This window comes from Podarcis filfolensis, assembly GCF_964270895.1.
Source record: "Podarcis filfolensis genome assembly, chromosome: 8".
NCBI lineage: Eukaryota > Metazoa > Chordata > Lepidosauria > Squamata > Lacertidae > Podarcis > Podarcis filfolensis.
The window spans coordinates 83,959,346-83,971,900 of NC_139611.1; the positions used below are offsets into that span (position 1 = coordinate 83,959,346).

At 49.5% G+C, this 12,555-nt stretch overlaps 1 protein-coding gene across 2 annotated transcripts in view; it reads right to left on the reverse strand.

The window, feature by feature from the left end:
• ACTN4 (actinin alpha 4) overlaps window positions 1–12,555 on the reverse strand; it is a 134,519-nt gene that overhangs the window by 33,539 nt on the left and 88,425 nt on the right. Inside the window, exons 7-8 of one of the 2 annotated variants that reach the window (XM_083626941.1) lie at window positions 11,791–11,872; window positions 9,318–9,403 (exon numbers count right to left, since the gene is read on the reverse strand). In XM_083626941.1, the coding sequence (XP_083483067.1) occupies window positions 9,318–9,403; window positions 11,791–11,872 (168 nt within the window). Of the gene's footprint in view, window positions 1–8,340; window positions 8,427–9,317; window positions 9,404–11,790; window positions 11,873–12,555 lie in introns of both variants that reach the window. The other variant, XM_083626942.1, reaches the window with a different exon arrangement.

The following is a 12,555-nucleotide window of genomic DNA, read 5'->3' on the forward strand; positions in this document are numbered from 1 at the left end:
CTATCTAGGATTTGGCATCTACGGAAGAGGTTCAGATCTACCGCTCGTCTTTACTACAGTTTAGGTTTCAGTAAAGTTATGTCTATTATGTTTAGTCCTGGTTTCCCTGTCTTTCATTTCTTTACGATGTGCTCCACAGATTTTCAGCGGCTTGGTTTTGGGGAGCTCTTATCTCCCCGAACATCATCAACATTTCATTTCAATCGAGACTAGGCTTTCTTAAACAGCACAACCCAGTCTATCCTTACCAGTACTATTGAATGTTTTCTATCCTGCCCTTCTGATAAAAGAGAGCGCTCAGACCAGCTTACATCAACCCCCAAAAAACAAAACCAGGTTTAAAAAAACAAACAAACAGAGAGAAGTGACAGTTACAGAAATATTTTTCTTTAAAGGAAAAAGAAAGCGTAATAGCAGTGGTAAAATATTTTTAGAAAATCAGTTACACACACACACACACAGCCTCTGGAACAAGCAGGGGTGGCCCTATCTTACTAGAAAGCAGGAGGGGGGGAAAGGGGTAACACAGAAGCCATGGGATGGGGGGAAGTCAAGAGATCGAGTACCTTGCAAGGAGCAGAGAGAGTCCAAGGGGAGGAGATGGAAGCCAGACTTCAAGAGAAAGAGTGGAAAGGGTCTACAGAAGGACGGGCAGAGGGAGAGAGCCATGGAAGAAATGAGTTGCCAACAGAATAGGATATTCAGAGGAAAATAAAAAAATATATTTTTGCTCTACTAGGAGAGAGAGAAAGAGGATAAGCCGCACATTCGATGGGGAACCTTTGGCCCTCCGGACTATTGCTTAACTACAATGCCGCTGCAATGTATTCTATTTTTAAATGGAAGTTTGAACCAAAATGGCAATAGGTCCATCAGAGGAAGTGGCAGAAGGTGAAATACTCTGTATAGGGGAGAATTCTCTTATTTAACCACACCACAGTTAAGAAGCGGTGCTTCCCACTGGTGCTGTCGCAAAGTCACAATTCTAGGAGGACTTTGAGATACAGTGGGGGGGGGGACAACACGAATAATAATAATAATAATAATAATAATAATAATAATAATAATTTTATTGTTTAGACCCCGCCCACCTGGCTGGGTTTCCCCAGCCACTCTAGGCAGCTTCCAGGAAAATATAAAAAATGTCAGACATTAAAAACTTCCCTGAACAGGGCTGCCTCCTAAAAGTTGTGCAATTCTTTATCTCCCTGGCATCGGATGGGAGGGCATTCCGCAGGGAGGGCGCCACCACCGAGAAGGCCCTCTGCCTGGTTCCCTGTAACTTTACTCTGGTTCCCAGTAAATTTAAGGCATCCAGGGTATATAATATTGTACAGAAGCCTTGCCCAGCGCCAGCTGTTTTGGACCACCAGCCTCAGCTTGCATGACAAATGATCGCAGGTGACGGGGAATTTGGGGGAATGTCGTCTCTTAGGAATCAAGCGCTGGAGGTCACCAGGGACCTCAAACACATCCCTGCGCAGCTGTGCCTGTGTGCCGCAAACAAGGCACAAACTGCAGGCTTGGAAGAAGATTCGCTTGGCCTTTTCGCCCGAACTCTAATGCCGACCAGCTGGAGGCAAGATCAAAAACGGGGGGCACAGAGTCTGCTTCGTACTGATGGAACCAGACGCTGGCACAACCTGTGGCACAGTGGCTAGAGAGCAGAGACGTGGGAGACTCGGCCATCAGGCTCACTGGGTGAAAGCGGGCCACTCACTGTCTAACCTACCTCGCAAGGTTGTTGTGAGATCGGAGAGGGAAAAAGGTGGGATCACAAATGCAACAAATAAATAAGCACATTTTTTTAAAAAAATGTGAGTTACTACAGATCAGGAATTCTAGCAGTCTAATTCAGTTGGGGGAGGATGGAGACACAACACTTTTCTCCCTCTGCATTTTACTATGTAAGACAGAGCTATTCCGCCTGGCTTTCCAATTTGAACTTAGCCTGATCTTCTATTCCCCTTCCTTTCCCCTCCCATTTTCATGAAGATTACCCGTTCTGGGGTCCCACAGCTAATTCTCCCCTGGTCTCCTCACTGACCCAAATAGGACTAACTTAGCCAGCTAGCCCCGGTGATCATCTAATGTTTATTGGATTGATTTCCCCCCCTAAATTGATTTTTGGATTCTGAATTTATTCACGTTTTATACTGTATTTTATGCTGGGTTTTTTGTTGCATCAAGTGTTTTGAATTTGTTGTTAGCCGCCCTGAGCCCGGTTTTCTGAGCCAGGAGGGGCGGGGTATAAATAAAAATTTATTATTATTATTATTGGGAGTCAGAAACTCTTGCTAATCGGTGATCTGCGGCAAATCATCTGGCAATCCTGTCCTACCGTGTGTCCCCCCCATAAACCGGCGTTCCCCGAAAGCAGTGCCGACGGGAGGTGTCTCCCCGAACATCTGGAAGATGCTGGGTTGGGGCGGGGAAAAGGCTGCACAGTACAGTGGTACCTCGGGTTACATACGCTTTAGGTTACATAGGCTTCAGGTTACAGACTCCGCTAACCCAGAAATATTACCTCGGGTTAAGAACTTTGCTTCAGGATGAGAACAGAAATCGTGCTCCGGCGGTGCAGCGGCAGCAGGAGACCCCATGAGCTAAAGTGGTGCTTCAGGTTAAGAACGGACCTCCGGAACGAATTAAGTACTGTATTTTTCGCTTCGTAAGACACACTTTTTCCTTCCTAAAAAGTAAGGGGAAACGTGTGTGCGTCTTATGGAGCGAAAGCAGGGGGGAGGCAGGAAGGAAAAGCCCCCAAGAGCAGCACACAAGCTTCGCACGGCTCTTGCGGGCTCTTCCCCTGGAGATAGAAGGGACTGCCGCGGCCAGTCAGTTCCTCCTCCCTCCTCATAGAAAAGCCCGCAGGAGCCATGCACTCCTTAAAGGGTGTGGGGCTCCTGTGGGCTTTTGCAGGAGGTGGGGGAATTGCCATAGCCACGCACAGCCTCTCCCGGCCTCTCTTTGGGGCTGGGGGGGGAATGATATTTTTTTTCTTGGTTTTCCCCTCTAAAAACTAGGTGCGCCTTATGGAGCGAAAAATACAGTACTTAACCCGAGGTGCCACTGTAGAGTGATTTGAGCTGGCTTCTGCAGCAGGGTTGACCTGACCTCACAGTCTGATTTAGAAAAAGCACAGGAGGTTTCTGTTGGTTGGTTTCCAAAAAATACGGGGTGCAGCGGCTCAGCCTGGGTTCCTCGGTCCACTAATTCGGCATGCTCGAGGACAGGCTTCCCAAACAACTTGGAGTCCGTGAACACACACACACACACACACACACACACACACACAGAGGCATGCCAGAGAGAAAGCAGTTACAAGGCGAATAATCAATCCCAGCTGATGGGGAGAACATGCCAGCTGAGCTCCAAAGCCTGGGATCAGACACAAAGGACAATCATAAAAAAAAAGATTGGCAAGGCTATAAATTCACACAGTCCAGCTCCCCGCACCCCAGTAAACACACACACACACACACACCAAGGGGAGGGCACGCTTGCAAACGCATAACCCCGGGTGCAATCAAGTTCAGGCTTTTATAGGGGAGGGAAGAGTCTGACCCTCGTCTCCAGCTGGAATATGCAGGACGATTTGCTCGGCCAGAGAACGGGGGGCTCCGCTTCCTGCCTATAAAGGATTTACACGTTTGGAGCCAATAAATTAATGCCAAGCTTTAATGGAAAACACTTGGCTGAAGTTCGGTGGCAGATCTAACATGCTTAAGGTTGGGGGGGGGCGGGAACCAGCTACAGAGAAACCCACACATAAGACAAGAACGCCTTTTCAAAAGCATCCATCGGAGTGTTTGGGTGAGGTCATTTCTCTCCCCGCGTTAGGCACGGCTCTTTTTTGCCTTCCATGCTGAGCGAAGCTTCCAGCTTTCGCTGGCGGCCAGAGGCAGGCAGTGAAAACTTCTTTTCTTTTCTTTTTAACGCAGAGACGTTTCCTGCAAGCTAGCTCCCTCATGCAACCTGAGAGTCTGTCCAGAGCCGCCGGCAAAAGCCCGATTACTTTTTTGCCAGACGGTCAAAGGATCCAGAAGGATCCAGCCGTTTTCACCCGCCCACCAACGACGCCCACCTGACAACATCCACCGCCTTCTGGAATTCTGGCTCTGTGGGTTTTTAATTCCTCTGCCCTTTATTTTAAATAGATTTGCCACGGCAATATTTCCTTTCCTCTGTTTCGAAGTGATTTGCGATTTTAATATTGTGTTACTGGTTGCATCCTTTTTTCTTTAGGATTAAAAAATAATAATAAAAATACCCAGAGAACATTAGCGATAGGGCAGCCTACAAACTGCATTAATAAAAAACACAAATGGATGTTTGCCGGGGTCTGCAGCCATCAGAGACCGCCAGACTCCTTTGGGTGAAGGCCTGAGCTTTCCTTGCTTCGAGCCTTACAAACCTAGGGCTTCGCTGGCCTGTCACTAATTTGGGGAAAATGGATTACCGTATTTTTACGTATATAAGACTAGGGTTTATTTAACCAAAATATTAGTTTTAAAATTGGGGCTCATCTTATACACGGGTAGTGCTGAGGGCTGTCTTCCTAATTTGGAATCCCCCAAAATAGGGTGTGTGTTATACATGGGGGCATCTTATACACGGAAAAATACGGTAATTACAGGATCGGGTTAGTTTGCCGATTCCACACAGACTGATGGGGAAATTCACTTACTATGGGTGAATTAACCCTAAGGTAAAGGGTAAAGGGACCCCTGACCATTAGGTCCAGTTGCGGATGACTCTGGGGTTGAAGCTCATCTCGCTTTATTGGCCGAGGGAGCCAGTGTACAGCTTCCGAGTCACGTGGCCAGCATGACTAAGCCGCTTCTGGCGAACTAAAGCAGCGCACGGAAATGCCGTTTACCTTCCTGCCGGAGTGGTACCTATTTATCTACTTGCACTGGCGTGCTTTCGAACTGCTAGGTTGGCAGGAGAATTAACCCTAAATGCCTTCAAATCAGTCAGGCAATCAAGTCAGCTGAAGTCTGAACTTCCCTCCCCCCCCCCATTTGTTTCAATGAATGTGGGGAGAAAGTAGAAAGCATCTGTGGTTTGTGAGAACAAGGCCGCAGGGAGTCTCCAGGCTATTCCAGATGAACTATTATGGACTATGAGGGCAGGATCTTGACCGAGGCACTGAAAGGAAGTTTCATGGATGAAGGCCACAACACGCTATTTGCCCATTCGGACCTGCGGTCAATTGCGACACTCAGAAGACGGAAGCAGAATATTTAACCCCTTGGGAATTTTGCTTTGATGAGAGCTCTGAGTAGGATACCTTTTAGAGGGCAGGGTGAAGGAAAAGCAGGAACGATGGCTTTTAAAGAGAGAGAAAAACAACAACAAGGGGCAGAGTAGTATAATGGCTAGAGCAGCGGTGAGGAACATGGGTCGTTGGACCCCAACTCCCATCAGCCTCAGACAGTTCAGCCGTTGGTTAGGGGTGATGGGAGTTGTAGTCTAGCACCACAGATTCCCCAGGCCTGGGTTAGAGTACTGGACTTAGACCAGGGAGACCCAGGTTTATGTCCCTGCTAAGATATGAAAGGGGACGCGGGTGGCGCAGAGCCTAGGACTTGCCGATCAGAAGGTCGGCGGTTTGAATCCCCGCAAGGGGGTGAGCTCCCGTCGCTCGGTCCCTGCTCCTGCCAACCTAGCAGTTCAAGAGCACATCAATGTGCAAGTAGATCAATAGGTACCACTCCGGCGGGAAGGTAAACGGTGTTTCCGTGCGCTGCTCTGGTTCGCCAGAAGCGGCTTAGTCCTGCTGGCCACATGACCCAGAAGCTGTACGCCGGCTCCCTTGGCCAGTAAAGCAAGATGAGCACCGGAACCCCAGAGTCAGTCACGACTGCACCTAATGGTCAGGGGTCCCTTTACCCTTTACCTAAGCTATGAAAATAACTGGCAGCCGCCACCTCTTAACCTGGCCTGCAGAGAGGATTTTTTTTAAAAAAAGGGAGGGAGCCACCGCCAAAGACCGGGAATGCTTTCAGGAAATTAAACATTGGCAGCCTGACACACGAGCCAAAGGCGATGCATCTTGCAGAAATGCAAGAAGGCATTTGATACGGAAGGACGAAGGTTAACCTTCCCATAAAACTGCTCTGCTGGTCTCTAAGGTGCTAGATTATAATTTTTAAATTCTTTTGGAAGGATTCTTTTAAAGACTTTCTTTAACTTTTTTGAAGACCTGATTCTTTTAAAGGAGTTTTTAGGCTTTTAAGAAGAGTCTTCTTTAAACTATCTTTTTTAAAGAATTGTTTTTATTTATTCTTCCCAGAAGTAAAATGTCAACCGAGAAGCCCAGAAATCTGGCCAGGGGGACAGGAATGAAGGAAGATAAAAGCCAGAAGCGTAGGTGGGAAGGGCAGGTAGAACCTGTCAATGGTGGTGCCTAAGGCGAGGAGTTCTGCATAGCCCGAGAGGCAGGGAGACCCCTGAAGACGCTGGCTTGGAAGACAGATCTGTCATCTTCCCAGCTCTGTGCAATGGTGGCAACAGGCTTGTTTATAATCCAGAGCAGAGGGGAGCGAGGAGAGAGGGGATTGGGTTGGGGTGCAGAAGAGGGGTACGCACTCACTGCACAAAAAGGGGGAAAACTGGATCAGAATTCTACACCCGAAAATTGGAACTTCTGCAACCTGCATAAAATATGCAAAGCAGGCAAACTGACATTCCTAAGTACCGCATTTTCCCATATATAAAGGACTATATTTTCAAGTTTAAAATTGGGGGTCGTCTTATGCACGGATAGTGCATATGGGGGACTTCTGTATTTGGAGTCCCCCAAAACAGGGGTCGTGTTATACACAGGGGCGTGTTATATACGTGAAAATATGGTATATTTTTCACCATTTACTCGGCTTCTGTCAGTCAAGAGAAGCACAGGACTGCAGGCAATGTGGACTTGCAAATCCACCCAGAAGTCAGAGGATGGCAAGTGTTTTTTTTTGCCAGGGATTCCCCAAACAGAGCCAAGCCTTCAAAACACTAAGGACTAGGAGCTTGCTTCTGTTAGGATTAAAAAAAAAAAGAGCTAAGGCTCTCGGGGTGTTACAGTTCGCACTCAATTCCCCTATTCTGCCCTTTCTTATAAGGATGGAGACATCAGGAACCGCACTGAACAACTCGATTATCACTGCAGTGATACTGAAGAGTGATGGGAGTCTACGCCGTTCATTGCTGTAGAACAGACAGTGACCGTTGGATGTTTTTGACTACAACTCCCATCATCCGTGACCCTGCCAGCTGGGGCAGATGGGAGTTGTAGTCTAAAACACCAGGAAAGCACCAGGCTGGGGAAAAGGCTGCAGTGGGGCACACAACACATTCGGAGGAGCTACCTACCTGGCTCAGAACTCAGCTCCGGGGCCGTTGCCAGTTCAGTCCCAGAATATGCGAGCTCATGCAAGAGTACCTGTGGCTAAACCAGAAACTCCAGAGCAGCCTTTGCCAAACTGCTGCCTGGCACTGGCGGGAGTTGTGGTCCAACAGGGCAGCAGGTTGGCAAAGGGTACTGATGGCTGAGGCTATCCACCAGGTTTTGCTCCTAGCTATAGAACAAGCCCTGGACAGGGAGGAGACCTAACAGCCAAGCCTGTATGGCCTTTTTCCCCCAACCAGAAGGTGAGCACCGTATTTTTTGCTCTATAAGACGCACCAGACCATAAGACGCACCCAGTTTTTGGAGGAGGAAAACAAGAAAAAAATATTCTGAATCTCAGAAGCCAGAACAGCAAGAGGGATCGCTGCGCAGTGAAAGCAGAAATCCCTCTTGCTGTTCTGGCTTCTGGGATAGCTGCGCAGCCTGCATTCACTCCATAAGACGCACACACATTTCCCCTTACTTTTTAGGAGGGAAAAAGTGAGTCTTATAGAGCAAAAAATATGGTATTTCAAGGAAGACTTGCTAGCTATGGTCCTGGAGGTCTCTCCAGAAAGCCAATGCCACACCCTGGGAACTCCACTGCTTGCATACAGCTAGGAACAGAGTTGCACAGTATTCTGGCAGAGGTGACGTTTAAAGGAAATCTAGAAGCTGCTCCTCGCCTGGAGAATTTTTGCGGGGAGCCAGAAGGGTTTCAGTCTCGCAGGGGGCTTGATGCATTCCTAGCTTACCACCTGGATTTTTAACGAAACAAAAATTCAAAGCCACTCTGCCTCCCAGCCTAGTTGACCCTCTGCAGGCATGCCCTTTCATGCAAATGTAAACCCTGCGCTCTGGAAAGTGGGTGAGGAACATGTTAGGGGTGGTTTAGACTAGCCAGGTAAAAGCAACAGCAGCAGCAGCAGCAGCAGCCCCGCCCAGGCAAAGCTCACCTTCTGAGCCCCAGAGAAAGCGTGATAGAAGCAGGAGACGTAGGTCATGATGGCCTTCTCATCGGGCCTGAGCGTGCCTACAATATCTGCGCAGGAGGAAAGAGAAAACAAAGGGAAGCAAAGTCAAGGGCACAATGCAAGATCGTCCCGGCTCCCCCTCTGGCATGCAGCAGAGGAGGGGTGGGGCAAGCCTTTGCTCCGGACAGGGACCCAAACCTCAGCTGGGACAGGGCTCTGCGGAAATAAACGTCGCCCTTGATTCGGCCAGCCCTGCAAACTCTCCAAGATAACTCTCCAAAGGATTCTCTGCTCTGCTCCTAAGAGCTCTTAGGACTGCAAGACAACTGGTTCGCTGTGCAACTCGGTGCCTCTTTACTCAAAAGGAAACGCTGGTGTGTTCGACGGGGCTTACACCCTAGGGAGTGTATTTACGATCAACCAAAGCCTCGGTTGATGCACCGGTGGGGCTACCCAATTTTAAATGGTTGGGCTTAGAGTCCACGGGTTCCCTTGCTTATTTTGAGAAGCTATTTTGGTTCCGGCGTGTTACTGTAATAGCAAGTTCTTGCACTTCCTTCAGCCTCTCAAAAGGGCATCTGAAGTGAGGCTTTGCAAATATATTCCAGAAGTACAGGAAAACAAATACATTTGAATATAATTTGCACATATAATTTGTAAGGGGGTGGATGATTAATCCATGAAAATGCTGATTGCTTGGCAGCCCTCCCTGAAACCCGGCAGACCAAGCGGCTTCAACTCCAACCGTTGGGAGTCTCCCAAATAATATTTGAAAGCAAAGAGATTTCTGGCTCATTATGATCTCGTGTTGAACCCTGGATGTCAGACCCTGAGCTAGCTGAGGTTTGGGTTCCCAATGTTCTGCAAGTAGCTGCCCTCGGCACGAGAAGTCAGGAGAGCAACAGGGCGCTGGAAGGAAGAGGAGCTGTTAACAGTAGAGGCTCAGCCACGTCTGGTACCTTCTGAGCGCCAGAGAAGGCATGGTAGAAGCTGGAAACATAGGTCATAATGGCCTTCTCATCGGGCCGGGCCGTGTTGACAATGTCTGAAAAGCGAACAAGAAGCATTAAAGATACCAGGAGGCAAAACTCTCCCCCGTCCCCTGTTCCTTGACGATCGGCTGGTTCTAGCAAAATCTGCCACAGCTCTGGTGTCCACCTGTAGGCAAAGATTGAGCCCGGGGAAAGTTAACGCCAAGAAGTTAACGTTACAAGTTTCCAAGTGAGACACAACTGGAAGTTAACTTGTCCAGCATGGAACTGAAGCCAAGGATCTGAGATTTATATTGCCAGAGCTCAAGGCTGCGCACACAACTGATGTGAAGGCCTATTAAAGGCTGAAGAGTTTTTACAACTTTGCAGTGGCTCCGCTCACTTGCCCTTTCCTCCAAAAAAGAACTTTGAATGCAGAGATTGTGCCAGGCATGTCTAATAAAACTCTGCGGACACCCACTGGAATCCGAGCACTCCTGGTTATTTTCGGGGTGTGGCTCCCTCGCTGCGTTACTTTTCCTGCCCTCATCCCAGGGCTTCAGGGAGAAAGGCCTGCATTACATGTCCAAAGTCCCTTAGAAAGGAATGCTAAGGAAGAAGAACGAAACAGCGACAACAGGGGTTTGCTATACTAGCTGTCAGTCCCGTGAACCGAAGGCCACACTAGCGTCTGATTGGCCAGCAGCAGACTGGTCCTCCCCCTTGGCTCCATCAATTCACAAGCAAAGTATAAGCTTCGAGGAGCCTGGCAGAACTTCTCCCATGGCTCCTTAAGGAGGCCCATGGCTCACTTCAGAAACCAGGGGTGGGACTTGCCATCCATAGCAGGGGTGGGGGAACTTTGGCCTTCCAGAGGTTGCTAAACTTCAACTCCCATCATGCCTTGCCATTGACCACGGTTGCTTGAACTGATGGGAGTCTAGTTTAGCAACATCCGGAGGGCAAATGTGTCCTCCCCACCCCCCCACCCCGTGATCTAGAACCTGAGCAAGATCACTCAGACTGAGTCGTGAGCCAGGTTCCCCGCGTCCCTGGACCTGGGAAATCTGTCTGCAGACAAATACAGGCACATTTGGCTCCTTACCTCTCTTGCCCTGACCTAGCCACTGTGATCCACGTGACGGTCACCTCCAAACTTGATTATTGTAACTCACTCTATGTAGGGCTGCCCTTGAGACTGACCCAAAAACTCCAGTGGGTGCAGAATGCCGTGGCGAGACTCCTTACGGGGTCCTCGTCGCTGGATCACATTCACCCAGTGCTATACCAGCTGCACTGGCTTCCGGTGGAGTACAGGATCAGGTTTAAGGTGCTGGTTTTAACCTTTAAAACCCTATATGGCCTAGGACCCTCGTACCTACGGGACCGCCTCTCCTGGTATGCCCCGCGGAGGACCTTAAAGTCCACAAATGAAAACATCTTGGAGGTCCCAGGCCACAGGGAGGTTAGGCTGGCCTCAACCAGAGCCAGGGCTTTTTTGGCTGTGGCCCTGATCTGGTGGAACACTCCGTCACAAGAGACTAGGTCCCTGTGGGACTTGACATCTTTCCACAGGGCCTGCAAGACAGAGCTGTTCCACCAGGCCTTTGGCCAAGGCACAGTCTGACCCCCCTCCTTTGGTAATCCCCACAGAACTCTAGCCCAATGGTTGCCATTAATTTGATTCTGAATTGATTTTAGAATGAATTGATTGTGATTTTATGTAAACTGTGTTACTTTTACTGTTGTTAGCCGCTCTGAGCCTGGCTTCGGCTGCGGAGGGCGGGATATAAATAAAAAATTATTATTATTATTATTATAAGGTGGCAGAGTCCTGAGCAAAGAGACTGCAGCACTTTGCGCGGAGGAGACTCGTTCTTTTAATACTCTGCGTAAAAGAAAAACTCTCCATGCACAAACCCTCCACAGTACACCAGGGACGAAGGCAGCTGGAGAAAACCTCTCCCCAAGTTTTCGACTTTCAGGAAGTCGTGAAGAAGGGGAATGTTTGAAATGCGACTGCACCACTTGCAGCATTAAGCCTTACAGTCCCTTCTGCCTCAGGACTCCGCCGCCTACGATTTCTGTGTCGGGAGTGCCGCAGATCTGATCTGGCAAGTTACTTTGACCCAGAGGAATTTGGGCTTTGCAATTCGGGTGTGTGTGTGTGTGTGTGTGTGGAGGGGGTGGGCAGCTAAGTGCAAGTCAGCCCGACGGAAGGAGCGTCAGTGACTCTCAGCAAGGCAGCGAACCCAAGGCAGTGCTCAACAGCTCTTTTGGGCTTCCGGAGCCCAGCCCTACTAAGGGAACTGCAGAATGGGAGGCGGGGGGGGGGGGGAGAGGTACTTCAGTGCCAAAAACCTCTTCCTCTGGGAATCGGTTGCATTGCAACGCTGTTATGAAATTTGCTTCTTGGAACCGAACACCCGAGCCCACGCTCCGAGAGCAGCCTCCAGCTTACCTTCTGCATCCAACATCTTGGGAATGTCGAGGTATTTCTCAGCAACCTCAAAAGCGTTGTTCAGATTCGTGACTGGATCATCCTGGGGAGAAAAGGGGGGGGGTTGCCAGAGAGGCACAGCTGTTAGAATGGGTGCTGTCCCGAAGCCGAATCGCAACCCTGCCCTGCCAGCTGAGAAGGAACATCCAAAGGAGAAAAGTGTTTCTCTGCCTCCCCCTGCCCCCCCCTACAAGCAGCTACTGGATGGATGGCGGCCAACAGATTGAGGTTGAATCCTGACAAGACAGAAGTACTGTTTTGGGAGGACAGGAGGGGGCGGGTCCTGAATGGGGTAACTGTGCCCCTGAAGGACCAGGTGTGCAGCCTGGGAGTCATTTTGGACTCACAGCTGTCCATGGAGTCGCAGGTCAATTCTGAGTCCAGGGCAGGTGTGTACCAGCTCCATCTGGTACGCAGGCTGAGACCCTACCTGCCCGTAGACTGTCTCGCGAGAGCGGTGCATGCTCTGGTTATCTCCCGCTTGGACTACTGCAATGCGCTCTACGTGGGGCTACCTTTGAAGGTGACCCGGAAACTGCAATTAATCCAGAATGCAGCAGCTAGACTGGTGACTGGGAGCGGCCGCCGAGACCATATAACACCGGTCTTGAAAGACCTACGTTAGCTCCCAGTATGTTTCCGAGCACAATTCACAGTGTTGGTGCTGACCTTTAAAGCCCTCAACGGCCTCGGTCCAGTATACCTGAAGGAGCATCTCCACCCCCA